Source organism: Aquarana catesbeiana, linkage group LG01 (assembly GCF_042186555.1).
Source record: "Aquarana catesbeiana isolate 2022-GZ linkage group LG01, ASM4218655v1, whole genome shotgun sequence".
In the NCBI taxonomy this organism is placed as follows: domain Eukaryota; kingdom Metazoa; phylum Chordata; class Amphibia; order Anura; family Ranidae; genus Aquarana; species Aquarana catesbeiana.
The window spans coordinates 291,031,456-291,045,929 of record NC_133324.1 but is presented as its reverse complement, the minus strand read 5'-3'; the positions used below and the strand labels follow the sequence as shown (position 1 = coordinate 291,045,929).

The window sequence follows — 14,474 nt, the reverse complement described above, 5'->3', positions numbered from 1 at the left end:
GGTCATTTGGGGGGTATTTGTACTTTTCTGAAATGTTAGAGTCTCAAGAAATGAGTACATCAGGTGTGATCAATTTTCAGTGATTGGCATCATAGCTTGTGGACTCTATGACTTTCACAAAGACTAAATAATATACAGCAATTTGGGTTATTTTTACCAAAGAAATGTAGCAGTATAAATTTTGACCAAAATTTATGAAGAAAAATTACTAATTACTAAATGTTATAACAGAAACAAAGAAAAATGCTTTTTTTTTCGGTCTTTTTTCATTTATAGCGCAAAAAAAAAAGACCCAGCGGTGATTAAATACCACCAAAAGAAAGCTGAAAATTGGTCTGGTTAGGAAGGGGGTTTAAGTGCCCAGTGGGTAAGTGGTTAAAAAGCCCTCACCGGACTCCATAATCTTACTACTAGACCTTTCTGCAGCCTTTGATACTGTTGACCACCCCCTTCTCAATAACCTCCACTCCTTTGGCCTCCAAGATTCTGCTCCTTCCTGGTTCTCCTCCTATCACAACGCTCCTTCATTGTCATCTACAACTTTGTCTCTTAATCTCCGCTTCCTCTTTCTGTAGGGGTCCCTCAAATCTCTGTTCTTGGACCCCTTCTCTTCTCTATCTAAACCTCCTCTCTTGGTCACTTGATAACCTCCCACGGCTTCCAATACCATTTCTATACCAATGAAACCAAAAATTATTTTTCTACTTCTCACCTCACTAAAAATATTATACCATACAATGCCATGCACAACTCTACCCCGAGCTACATCACCAATCTTGTCTGAAAATATCATCCAAACCATCCTCTCTCCTCCTCCTCCCATGCTCGTCTCCAGGACTTCTCCAGAGCCTCTCCCATCCTCTGGAGTGCTCTACCTCAGTCGGTCTGGCTATCGCCTACTCTGGCCACCTCTAGGCAATCCCTAAAAACCCATCTCTTTGGAGAAGTCTATACCGCCTACATCTAACAACTGAACATTTAATTCTTCCAGTAGCTCATCTCTCACAGTTATTACCTTTTGTTCCACTTGCTCCACCCTACTAGATTGTAAGCTCTTATGAGCAGGGACCTTTTAAACCGCTTTTATTTTATTGCATTATAACTGTATTGTCTCCCTTGATATTGTAAAGTGTTGCTCAAACTGTTGGCGCTATATGAATCCTGTATAATAACTTCAAAGGTTATAATAGAGGTTCACATTTCATCTAGATTAAGATGAAGAAAAGAAACAAAAAACATTCTCTTATTGCAGACAAAGTGAGATCCTTTGTGGATATTCTTTTTTGCTGTCTCTGGCTCTGTCCTGATAAAAAAGTATGCCACTGAGGACACAAACAGCAATTAAAAGCTATAAGCTGCAATCCTTTAAAAAAAATGCAATGTCTGCAGGAATTCCCACCCAGGCATAACCCCTCTCCCATGCCAGCTAAGTCTCAGTTTTGTAGCAAGCAATGACAAACACACATAAAAAGGGGGGGGGTATTGGTGTCTTGTGATGTACTCATTGGGAGAAGCCTGCAAAACAGACAAGACCAAATTAGGGTCCCACGGAGACAAGGGGGACTGCACAGGCAGAACAATCTATATGACACCGAATACAAAGGTTTTTACCAAGGAGTGAGACATAATAGGTTTCTGAAATAGAAAAGCCAAGGCTAAGATCTCTTCCTTGATGGTACCTAAGGCCAGAGACATGGCCACACCAGAATGGAGAAAAGCCAAAATGTGCCCACGACACATTGTATAGAATTAAACATACAGGCCTGGCACACAGTGAAAACAGCTTTTCATGAATGGACAGGTTGACAGCAAATCTGGTAGTTCCCATTGCTGGTCTGCCATGAGATTTACAATGTCTGCATACCACATTTTTTTAAGGCAAGCAGATGCAATCAGTCGCTGGAATGTCCTCCAACTTTAACTTGTGCAACAGACAAGAAAGAAGCTTCAGTGCAATAAAGGCATAGATCAAAGAAAACTGATCGCAAGGAGTCACCAGGGCATCTATCTCAAAAACTTGTGGATCCCTGATTGAGGACTGAGAAAGTCTACCTGCCAATTTTCTAAGCTATGAATGTGCACAGTGGAGAAGACCAGAATGTGCAGATCTGCTTAAGACAAGCTCAGGTCTGCTTCTTCATCAGTGTTTTGACTTATTGACCCTCCTTGATGGATGATGTATGCCATGGGTGTGGCACCTTCACAGAAGACCCCAATGGTAGACCGACCGGTGTAGGAAAGCCAGCTAATTCGCCCCAAGTCCCAGGATGTTGATCGTCATCCTCCGCTCCTCTGACGACCACCTTCCTTAACCTTCCCTAAAGTTATCCAGAACAACCTCTCTAGCCCAACAGGCTGACATCCATTGTTAAGACTTTACAATTAATTGGAAAAAAGGATTTCCCAGCTTTCGACATCTATGTGGATATCCACCCTTCTAAAGCCAAATGGTGTTAAGATTCTGGCAGGATACATGGGAACTCCTACCCCATTGCTACAAGAAGTGTGGGAACCATGGGCTCAAAGAGATCTGTAAAGGATGGTGAAGATCGCTGACCTAATGGTTATCTGGACAGAAAACAATAGACTGTTGCTCCTGGCCAGTAGGAAAGGTAGGAAACACAATCAAACTGAAGGACAAGGAGAAGTGGGAGGAATTTTTAAGTCTTCTATTGTGGTTTCTGTAGAATGAGGGACCAATCATCTCTCAGGTTGCTGTCGTTGAAGATGTTTTGGGAAATACCAGATAACAGCAGGGATTTAGAGTTAATCGGACTCTTTGGGGAGCCATTGCAGGACAAACCTTTCAGGGGGGGGGGGGGATACCTACTTGTTAGAGGGATTTGGGAGCCTACCCTATTGTCATCCCTACCATCACCTCTCTGCCTTCACGAGGCCATGGCTTTCTGAGGGTTAGAAAGGCCTGTAAAGCTAAGAGAGGATCAGGCACCCAGCTGAGAGGAATGTTGACCTATGCCAGAACAACTATGTGGCAAGTCACCCCCCCAGTAGACAAGTGTTGCAGTACTTGCTGTATCCTGGTACTGAAGTAGTAGCATCTGCAGCTATGCAGGGCTGAATGTAGAATGGCACTGAATCTGAGTCAATTCCAGTGCGGGGTGACAAGTGCAAGACCAGGAGCTTAGATTGCATTTGTACTGCAGCCAGGATCTGGTAAAAAATTGGCGACCACACAGGCTGACATCGTCATACACGGTCCCCTCTTTTTGTGTTTCTCCACTGCTACATATCGCTGTAAATGGAAGAAACTGCCCAAACTGACCTATAACACACAGAACACTGTCAGGGGAAATTGCCACATGCTCCACTAACATCAGAGGCACTCACCAGTTCATACCATGCATGGTCAAGCAGACCTAATCTTTACCTATCATAGCAGGGCCTTAAAGTAGACCTTCAGTCAGTTTTTCAACTTTCCATCTATGAAATCTTCTGCCCTTAATGTTTTAACTTTGGATAGTAAAACATTTTTTTTCTGCCAGTAAATACCTTATACAGCCCACTTCCTGTTTGGTAAAAAATCCTAGGCTTATGACATCATGCACAGCTCTCTCTTTCACTCTCTTGAGAGTTTGCCAGGAAGGGAGGGGGGGGTGAGTCATAAGAGGGCCAATGAGAGCTGCAGGGCTGCAGAGCTGGAGGTGTGCCTCTGTGTGTCTGTATAAATCCAGGAAGTGAACAGGCAGAAGTTTCAGCTGCCCACAGTTAAAATGGCTGCAGCCAGACTCAGTGGAGGGACATTTCTGCAGCCTATTTGGCTAGAACAGAATCACAGTTTATATAAAATAATAAGCAAAGTGGTTGGAGGGAAGCTTCAGAATGTCAAATCTATTTTAATTACAAATTATGTGAGCAGACTGCCGTTCCCCTTTAAAGGATTGACTCCTCACTGCCCTGAACCTGTATAGCGCCCTGCCAGCAAAGTTACCAGATAAACTGTACCCCAGAGATCGGTGCCCACAGGATCCAGTGCCTCCTGGCAGACATTACAAGCCGATCCTGGTTTCGCAATTAGGCTGAAGCAACTGAACCGAATAAAGCCCTCCACTCCCATCGGGGGTGTTAGGAACAGGCCAGGGTATCGGGACTAAGCCCTTGCAAGTAAAACCTTCAGAGACACTTCCATAGGTACAGTAGCTAAAAAACTAAGGCTTAGCTGAGCTAAGAGGGGTTATGCTTGGGCAGAGATTCCTGGCTTTTTTTTGGCCAGTGTCCATTCACCCGAAGGTGGCAGCATAAGTAGTCATAAATAGGGATGGGCGAACGGTTTGGCCCGAGCATAAGTTCGGGCCGAACTTTGGTTGTTCAGATGTCCTGTGAACACCGAACAATATGCGGTGTTCGGGGCAAATTCAAAAGCCGCCGGAACACCGTTAAAGTCTATGGGACACTAACATGAAAAATCAAAAGTGCTCAATATAAAGGCTTATATGCAAGTTATTGTCATAAAAGGTGTTTGGGGACCTGGGTCCTGCCCCAGGGGACATGTATCAATGCAAAACTTTTTTTTTTAAAACGGTCGTTTTTACGGGAGCAGTGATTTTTTTTTTTTAATGCTTAAAGTGAAACGATAAAAATAAAATATTCCTTTAAACATCGTGCCTGGGGGGTGTGTATAGTATGCCTGTAAAGTGGGGCATTTTTCCTGTGTTTAGAACAGTACCACAGCAAAATGACATTTCTGCGACCGATCCGCCTCCATGGGAGGCTCCCGCTGTCTGACACGTCTACGCTTGTGACAGCTCTTATATAACTGAGGGCGGAGCCACCCATTTACGTCACCGGGTGACCCCGCCCCCCTCTGACCCCACGGGGAAGCCATGGGGAAGTCCCTGTGGCGTCAGAGGGGGCGGGGTCACTCGGTTACATCACCAGGAGGCCCCGCCCTCAGTTATATAAGAGCTGTCACAAGCGAAGACGCGTCAGACAGCGGGAGCCTCCCATGGAGGCAGATCGGTCGCGGATTTTTTTTTCTTTTTCGGTCCGGGCGGCGTGATAGAAGATGAATGGACATTGTGGGACATTTTTATTTTTTAATAAAGGACTTGTCCCAAGCTGTCTTTTGTCATTTTTAACATTTTGACACAGTTTTTGTGAAATGGTAGGGGTACTTGTACCCGTTACCATTTCACACAGGGGGGGAGGCCGGGATCTGGGGGTCCCCTTGTTAAAGAGGGCTTCCAGATTCCGATAAGCCCCCTGTTGCCCACAGACCCCCACAACCACCGGGCAAGGGTTGTGGGGATGAGGCCCTTGTCCCCATCAATATGGGGACAAGGTGCTTTTGGGGGCTACCCCAAAGCACCCTCCCCATGTTGAGGGCATGTGGCCTGGTACGGTGGGGGGGGGGGCTGGGGCGCTCTCTTGTTCCCCCCTCTTTTCCTGCGGCCTGCCAGGTTGCGTGCTCGGATAAGGGTCTGGTATGGATTTATGCCATTTTTTTTTTATTTTGGCGCAGGGCTCCCCTTAAAATCCATACCAGACCTGAAGGGTCTGGTATGGATTTTGGGAGGGACCCCTACGCCATTTTAAAAAAAAATTTGGGGCAGGGTTCCCCTTAATTTCCATATCAGACCCGAAGGGCCTGGTATGGATTTTAGGGGGACCACCACACAATTTTTTTTTATTTTAGTTCGGGGTTCCCCTTAATATTCATACCAGACCCAAAGGGCCTGGTAATGGACTGGGGAGGGGATCCCATGCCCTTTTTTCAATGAGTTTTATCTATATTGCTGAGACCCGACAATTCATTACAGCCGCAATCAGTTTTAAATGACTTTTTTTTCCTTTAGAAATGTAATTTTGCTGTGTTACTGTTCTAAACATGGGAAAAATGCGCCACTTTACAGGCATACCATAGACATCCCCCAGGCACGATATTTAACCGGTTCCCGACTGGCGCACGCCGATGTACGTGGGCAGAATGGCACGGCTGGGCAAATGGACTTACAGGTACGTCCATTTGAATTCCCCGCCGTGCCATTGCGTGCGCGCCGGCCAGGAGCTCCGTGAGTCGGGTCGCGGGTCCCGCGGACTCGATCGCTGCGGGGTTACCCGCGATCGCCTCACGGAGAGGACGAACGGGGAGATGCTGATGTAAACAGCATCTCCCCGCTCTGCCTAGTGACAAGTGTCAATGATCACAGCTCCCTGTAATCGGAGCAGTGATCAGAGTAATGACACTGCTAGCCCATCCCCCTACAGTTAGTAATCACTCCCCTAGGACATACTTAACCCCTTCCCGCCCCCTAGTAGTTACCCCCTTCACTGCCAGTGTCATTTACACAGTAATCAGTGCATTTTTAATCGCACTGATCGCTGTATAAATGACAATGGTCCCAAAAATGTGTCAAAAATGTCCGACATGTCCACCATAACGTCGCAGTCACAATAAAAATTGCTGATCGCCACCATTACTAGTAAAAAAAAAATTATTCATAAAAATGCCATAAAACTATCCCCTATTTAGTAAACGCTATAACTTTTGCGCAAACCAATCAATAAACGCTTATTGTGATTTTATTTTACCAAAAATATGTAGAAGAATACGATCTGAGGTAAAACATTTTTTTATATATTTTTGAGGGATATTTATTATAGCAAAATGTAAAAAATAATGCGTTTTTTTCAAAATTGTCGCTCTTATTTTGTTTATAGCGCAAAAAATAAAAATCGCAGAGGCAATCAAATACCACCAAAAGAAAGCTCTATTTGTGGGAAAAAAAGGATGTCAATTTTGTTTGGGAGCCACCTCGCACGACCGCGCATTTGTCAGTTAAATCGACGCAGTGCCAAATCGCAAAAAACGATCTGGTCAGGAAGGGGGTAAAATCTTCCAGGGCTGAAGCGGTTAAAGGAATATTTAATTTTTATTGTTTCACTTTAAGCATTAAAGAAAAATCACTGCTCCCGAAAAAACGGCCGTTTTTAAAAATAATTTTTGCATTGGTACATGTCCCCTGGTGCAGGACCCGGGTCCCCAAACACTTTTTATGACAATAACTTGCATATAAGCCTTTAAAATGAGAACTTTTGATTATTCATGTTCATGTCCCATAGACTAATGGTGTTCGTGTGTTCTGCCGAATTTTTTGCCTGTTTGCATGTTCTGCTGTGAACCGAACAGGAGGTGTTTGGCTCATCCCCACTCAAATATAAGGTCCTCTATGTCCTGTGAAGTACGATTAACAAAAATCAATAAACAATGGATAATCATTATTTAAATATCGTAACCAACACTACAGCACTGCAGATACGTAACACTTTTAATTAAGGGAGGTAAATTTTCCTGTACCGATATACTTACGACTAAGTGGATGTAAACCTGATTCATGAAATTTGACCTGAACACATCTGTAGTGTTTACTTATCTCTCTCCAAAGACCTAAGTTCCGTGTCTTTCTTCTGCTTCGATCCTCTGTTATCCACATGATAACTTCTGACAAGCTCTCCGACACAGGAGATAGAAGCAGCTGAAAAATGTATCTGCATGATAACTTCTGACAAGCTCTCCGACACAGGAGATAGAAGCAGCTGAAAAATTTGTGTCGGGGAGGTTGCTATAAATAGATTAGCAGAGAGCTGGTCTATTCACAGCACAGCTCTGCATGTTTCTTTCCTCCTCTACCTTTGTAGAGGGGTGTGTGTACCTTTCCTCCAATCAACTGTCACACAGTGGATGCCCAGATTCCTCTTCCACTGCTAAAAGAAGAAGTTAAATTTCTAAAACGATATTCACTTTCTAAAGAAGAGAGAAAGCTGAAGACAGCAGATATGCATGTAAAACTTATGTGGGGAGATTTGTTTCATCTCTGTGTATCATCTGAGGCCGTTCACTTCACTGGGTATAGGAGAGGGTTTACATTCACTTTAAGCAGTGCTTTATAAAGTGCAAAGAACAGTTCACATCAGTCATCTCACAATCTAATGTCACTACCACATATACACTAGGGCCAATTTAGGAAGAAGCCAATCAACATACCAGAATGTTTTTGGATTGTGGGAGGAAACCCAGATCATCTGGAAGAAGCCCACGTGAACACGGAGAAGAATATACATGTTACTAACAGCAAATATTTCAAATTTAATAGGAACTTAATATGAAACAGATATTCACAAAGACACTTTTGAAAATTGTATAAGAATTAAAAACCAATTTAAAAGATGTAAGTCCCTTTTTTAAAAACGTAAAAATTTACCATTATTTTTTCAGCCATTTGCTGGATTTGCTGAGATTTAGTTTGAATATCTTCTTTCAGTTTATTCTCTCTGCGTTCCACATTCTCCAGTCTCCTGACTTGGTTTTCCAAGGAAAGGCGTCTCTCCTACATAAAATAAAACTACCAATTGTTATCCCTCTTTCATGCTAATGGAAAATATAATCCAAGTGGTATGCTTAATCATACAGGAGAACATAGAACACTTGTCATCAAAATATCCTGAACTCTAAATACACACTCACAGGCAGACATATATGCATTAATCACTCTACAAAATCACTGAAGGTATAAATAACATCAGATGACACACACACACACATATATATATATATATATATATATATATATATATATATATATATATATAATAAACCGGTGTCATGAAAATGGCCATTACTACTACAGGAAATGAAGAGGTATAAAAATAACCAGCAGCATATGGTGTTAAGCTCATATTTATTTACATGAAAGTCATGTTTGGATATCTGTGTGGGTTCAGGTCTTCCAGAAGCTGCATCATAGAGATGCACGTTATCCTTAACTGCAATTGTGTGGGCGGAAAACACTGCAGATACATTATAGACATGATAAACGTCCTATATCCTGGGGACAAGAATATCTCTCTAGTAAGGCAGAAAAGGCCACAGAGACAGGTCTATTCCAGCTCATTACCTGCCTTAATTGTGCTAATACAGAATGTACTAGGCTATAGGTACAACTAGATAGAAATGTGCTAAACAAGGAATGAGTGCCAACAAGAAAGCTGGACAACAATAAAAAGGTTTATTCATACAGTGATAAAGCACAATGACAGTGAAAGTCTATTAAACTAGAAGGCAGAATGGGGGAGGTGTCACCTTTGACAACCTGTCAGATGCTTTAACTCATTGTATAACTCTCAGAAAAATTGACTTCACCCTAAGAATTATGTGCAAAAGAGAGGTTCTATTCTTACAACTCTTATAGCAAAAGCAGCAGGAGCCATAAAATCTTTTACAAATGTATTCTGTAGGATAAATCTGTACCTAAGCAAAACGTGTAGAAATACTTGGTCTGCTGTGTAGCGTCTGCAAGGCAAAGCAACAGGTACATTTTAACATAGAGCTTAGCAGATGCATACTGTATACTAGCCTTGTTTTTGCTCCATTGCTGTTTTGTTCAACCACCAGGAGTAAAAGCAAAACTCTATGTAAGCTACCTGTCACTAGAGTTGTAGCCAATACAGGGCTATGGACCTGTGATGGCACTGATTGGTCAATTACTAAAATTTGCTCCATTGTACCTGAAGTACTAAGTATTTTCTAAATCAGGGGTCTTCAAACTACGGCCCTCCAGTTGTTCAAGAAATACGATTCCCATTATGCCTAGCCATGTCTGTGAATGTTAGAGTTTTACAATGCCTCATTGGATGTGTAGTTCCACAACAGCTGGAGGGCCGTAGTTTGAGGATCCCTGTTCTAAATCAACTGAAGCTAAAAGGAGTAGCAGGAAAGCAAAGGAAAGATTAAAAGGAATGGATACAGTTTTATCAGGTGAGAGGGATGGAAGAGATGGTACACACCAGCAATGAAACTGCAGTATCTCACAAAAGTGACTACACTTCTCACATTTTTGTAAATATTTTATTCTAACTTTTCATGTGACAACACCAAAGAATTTACACTTTGCTACAATGTAAAGTAGTAAGTGTACAGCTTGTATAACAGTGTAAATTTGCTGTCTCCTCAAAATAACTCAACACACAGCCATTCATTTCTAAACCGCTAGCAACAAAAATGAGTACACCCCTAAGTGAAAAGTGTCCAAATTGGGCCCAATTAGCCATTTTTCCTCCCCAGTGTCATGTAACTCGTTATTGTTACAAGGTCTCAAGTGTGAATGGGGAGCAGGGGTGTTAAATTTGGTGTTATCGCTCTCGCTCTCTCATACTGGTCACTGGAAGTTCAACATGGCACCACATGGCAAAGAACTCTCTGAGGATCTGAAAAAAAGAATTGTTGCTCTACATAAAGATGGCCTAGGCTATAAGAAGATTGCCAAGACCCTGAAACTGAGCTGCTGCAAGGTGGCCAAGACCACACAGTGGTTTAACAGGACAGGTTCCACTCAGAACAGGCCTCGCCGTGGTCGACCAAAGAAGTTGAGTGCACATGCTCAGCGTCATATCCAGAGGTTGAATTTTGGAAATAGACATATGAGTGATGCCAGCATTGCAGCAGAGGTTGAAGGGGAGGGGGGGTCAGCCTGTCAGTACTCAGACAATACGCCGCACACTGCATCAAATTGGTCTGCATGGCTGTCGTACCAGAAGGAAGCCTCTTCTAAAGATGATGCACAAGAAAGTCTGCAAACAGTTTGCTGAAGACAAGCAGACTAAGGACATGGATTTCTGGAACCAAGATAAACTTATTTGGTTCAGATGGTGTCAAGCGTGTGTGGTGGCAAACAGGTGAGGAGTACAAAGACAAGTGTGTCTTGCCTACAGTCAAGCATGGTGGTGGGAGTATCTTGGTCTGGGGCTGCGCGAGTGCTGCCAGCTCTGGGGAGCTACAGTTCATTTAGGGAACCATGAATGCCAACATGTACTGTAATATACTGAAGAGCATGATCCCCCTCCCTTCGGAGACTGGGCCGCAGGGCAGTATTCCAACATAATAATGACCTAAACACACCTCAAAGATGACCACTGCCTTGCTAAAGAAGCTGAGGGTATAGGTGATGGACTGGCCAAGCATGTCTCCAAACTTAAACCCTATTGAGCATTCTCAAACAGAAGGTGGAGGAGTGCAAGGTCTCTAACATCCACCAGCTGCATGATGTCGTCATGGAGGAGTGGAAGAGGAATCCAGTGGAAACCTGTGAAGCTCTGGTGACCTTCATGCTTAAGAGGCTTAAGAGGATTAAGACAGTGCTGGAAAATAATGGTGGCCACACAAAATATTGACACTTTGGGCACAATCTGGACATTTTCACTTAGGGGTGTACTCTGTATGTCCTCATATATCTCTGCATGGACAAGATGGTTCTTGTTCAAAGATTCCGACCTCTATAAAAAATCACCACCCCTCCTGAAAGACCCAGCCTGGGCTTTTTCCTCATTGACCTTGGAGGTCTTCATCCTGTTCCAAAAAAATCACCTGCAGAGCTGACCAACATTCTTCAGGGGTCCCCGCCCCCTACATTCCTTTTCCGCAACCTCCTTCCTCCCTCCCTCCCTTTTTTTTCTTCTCCTCTAGGACCCTGCTTTGACCAATAGCGATTATTTTCACTGACCTTTATATCTAATCCTATCCCTACCTCCCACCAGAGTATGATCTTCATCTGGTTTGTCATTCTATTTCTCCACTTACTACCAGATTCGCCTGGTTTCCTACAGCAGGGCAACAGCCCACCTTAGAAGTTCATTGTTAGTTTTTCTTACATTTACCGTAACCAAAGAGATTTGGAATCCTCAGCTTCCCCAGAAGACCATGGAAAAGCTGAGTGCCGTCTCCAGAAACTAGGTAAGCAGGCCACAAGGTGTGGTCTAAAATAACATTTGTTTTAGGATGGGGACTACCATATAGATGTTTTTTATGTTAAGGTGAATGGTCCGCATTAGTGTGGAAGTTGTTGTGGTTACAAGGTTGCTCCCATTAATTAAGCACTGCATTACCACTATAAGATATTAAATAGATGTATTTATTGATTTCTGAACAGTGGTTTGGGTTGGGTTTGTTCTGCCTTTTTAATAAAGATAAAAAAAATATTCCACAGCATTTTGATATAGGCATTTTTTAAGTAGTTTTGGAATATTTGTGATGTTCTATAGTATTCACACATTTAGGTTGGGTCTTTTTGGTTTCTAAACATGTTCTGAGCTAAATCTCATTTGTTTCCTTAGGATAGTGACAATAAATATACTCTGCTTCTCTTTACCTGCATGAAAAAGAATGACAACGCTGATTACAAAACTGTATTTTGATATAGGTGCGTTTTGAGTAGTTTTTAAATATTTTTGATGTTCTATATCAGGCATTCATTTATGCCCCTTTTACACTGGGGCGGTTTGCAGGCGTTATTGCGCTAAAAATAGCGCCTGCAAACCGCCTCTAAACAGCCTCCGCTGTTTGTTCAGTGCGAAAGCCCGAGGGCTTTCACACTGAAGCGGTGCGCTGGCAGGAGAAGAAAAAATCTCCTGCAAGCCGCATCTTTGGAGCGGTGAAGGAGTGGTGTATTCACCGCTCCTGCCCATTGAAATCAATGGGACAGCGCGGTAATACCGCGGCTATAGCCGCGCTATACAAGGGGTTTTAACCCTTTTTCGGTCGCCAGCGGGGGGGTTAAAACCGCACCGCTAGCGGCCGAATACCGCGGTAAAACAGCGCTAAAAATAGCGCTGTTTTACCACCGACGCCCCCTACCGCCCCAGTGTGAAAGGGGCCTAAGGGTAGATTTTTTTTTTTTTTTTTAACATACTACCTAATCATTGTTCATATGGCTGCATATCATTTATTTACTTAGGATTATGATAATAAAATAGGATTTTTGACTTACACACACAATGTGCTTAAGCTCATAACACAAACAATTCAAAAGTCTCATGTCTTTATTGAGTGCATCCATTAAACACTCAGAGTGCTGGAGGAAAAAGTAAGGGCCAGTGCACACCAGAATGCGCTGCGGGAAACCCACGTTTCATGCACATTTCCCTCACCTCAAAACCCACGACAGTTGCGATTAGCAGCAGGTATCAATATTAAGTTAATGACATCCCAAATGCAGGTCGTAAACACAATGCGTTTGCCCACACTGGATTGCATGGTATAGAAGTACACATGCATGCACTAATTTTGGTGAGATGCGATTTCAGCCCAAGTAAATTGAATGGGCTGAAATCACACCCCGCAGAACTGCATGTGAATCACACAGGAACACGCTGGTGTGAATCGGCTCCAGAATTTAATAGCTGGTCGTACCTCCTTTGGCAGTATTGTCTTCAAACAAGCGCTTTCAGTAGCTCTGGATCAGTCCTGCACAATGCTCAGGAGGAATTTTTGACCATTCCTCTGTACAAAACTGCTTCAGCTAAGACATTTGTAGGATGTCTGGCGTGAACAACTCTCCTGAGGTCATTCCACGGCATCTCTATGGGGTTAAGGTCTGGGCCACTCCAAAAAGGTGCATTTTCTTTTTCTGAAGCCAGTCTGTGGTGGATTTGCTTCAAAGCTTAGGGTCATTGTCCTGCTGCATTACCCAACTTCTACGAAGCTTCAGCTGGTGGACAGTCACCCTGACCTTATCCTGTAGGAAATTTGGGTAAACTTGGGAATTCATTTTCCCCTCAATAACAACAAGTGGTCCAGGCCCTGAGGCAGCGAATCATGAGGTTCCCCTTCAAGGAGCATAGCAACAGCCAGAGGAAGTTATAGACACTCTGGGGGGGGGGGGGGGGGTGCTGAGATCCTATGCAGACATTCAGACAGGGTGGCCTAAAATTTCCTCTCTAGATAAGAGAGAGACAAGGGGTGTGTAAAAGGGAGCAATGAAGTCCTCAGAGAAAGAAAGTGACCCAGACTGGGGACAGTGATCGGAGCTAGTATAGTGCCTTGAAAAAGTATTCATACCCCTTGAAAATGTCCACATTTTGTCATGTTACAACCAAAAACGTAAATGTAGATAGACCAACACAAAGTGGCACATAATTGTGAAGTGAAAGGAAAATGATTTTACAATTTTTTTACAAAAAAAATCTGAAAAGTGTGGCGTACATTTGTATTCAGCCTACTTCATTCTGATACCCCTAACTAAAATCTAGTCAAACCAATTGCCTTCAGAAGTCACCTAATTAGTAAATATAGTCCACCTGTGTGTAATTTAATCTCAGTATAAATACAGCTGTTCTATGAAGCCCTCAGAGGTTTGTTAGAGAACCTTAGTGAACAAACAACATCATGAAGGCCAAGGAACACACCAGACAGGTCAGAGATAAAGTTGAGGGAAAATTTAAAGCCAGGTTAGGTTATAAAAGAATATCCCTAGCTTTGAACATATCACAGAGCACTGTTCAACCCATTCACTGTAAATGGCAAGAGTATGGCACAACTGCAAACCTTCCAAGACATGGCTGTTCACCTAAACTGACAGGCCGGGCAAGGAGAGCATTAATCAGAGAAGCAGCCATGAGGCCCATAGTAACTCTGGGGGAGTTGCAGAGATCCACAGCTCAGGTTGGAGAATCTGTCCACAGGACAA

At 43.2% G+C, this 14,474-nt stretch overlaps 1 protein-coding gene across 6 annotated transcripts in view; it reads right to left on the bottom strand.

Annotated features, from left to right (window-relative positions):
- CIT (citron rho-interacting serine/threonine kinase) overlaps positions 1–14,474 on the bottom strand; it is a 244,589-nt gene that overhangs the window by 119,564 nt on the left and 110,551 nt on the right. For all 6 annotated transcript variants that reach the window (XM_073629324.1, XM_073629322.1, XM_073629325.1 and 3 more), the window contains one exon: positions 8,220–8,345. In XM_073629324.1, coding sequence (XP_073485425.1) covers positions 8,220–8,345 — 126 coding nt within the window. The remainder of the gene's footprint in view (positions 1–8,219; positions 8,346–14,474) is intronic.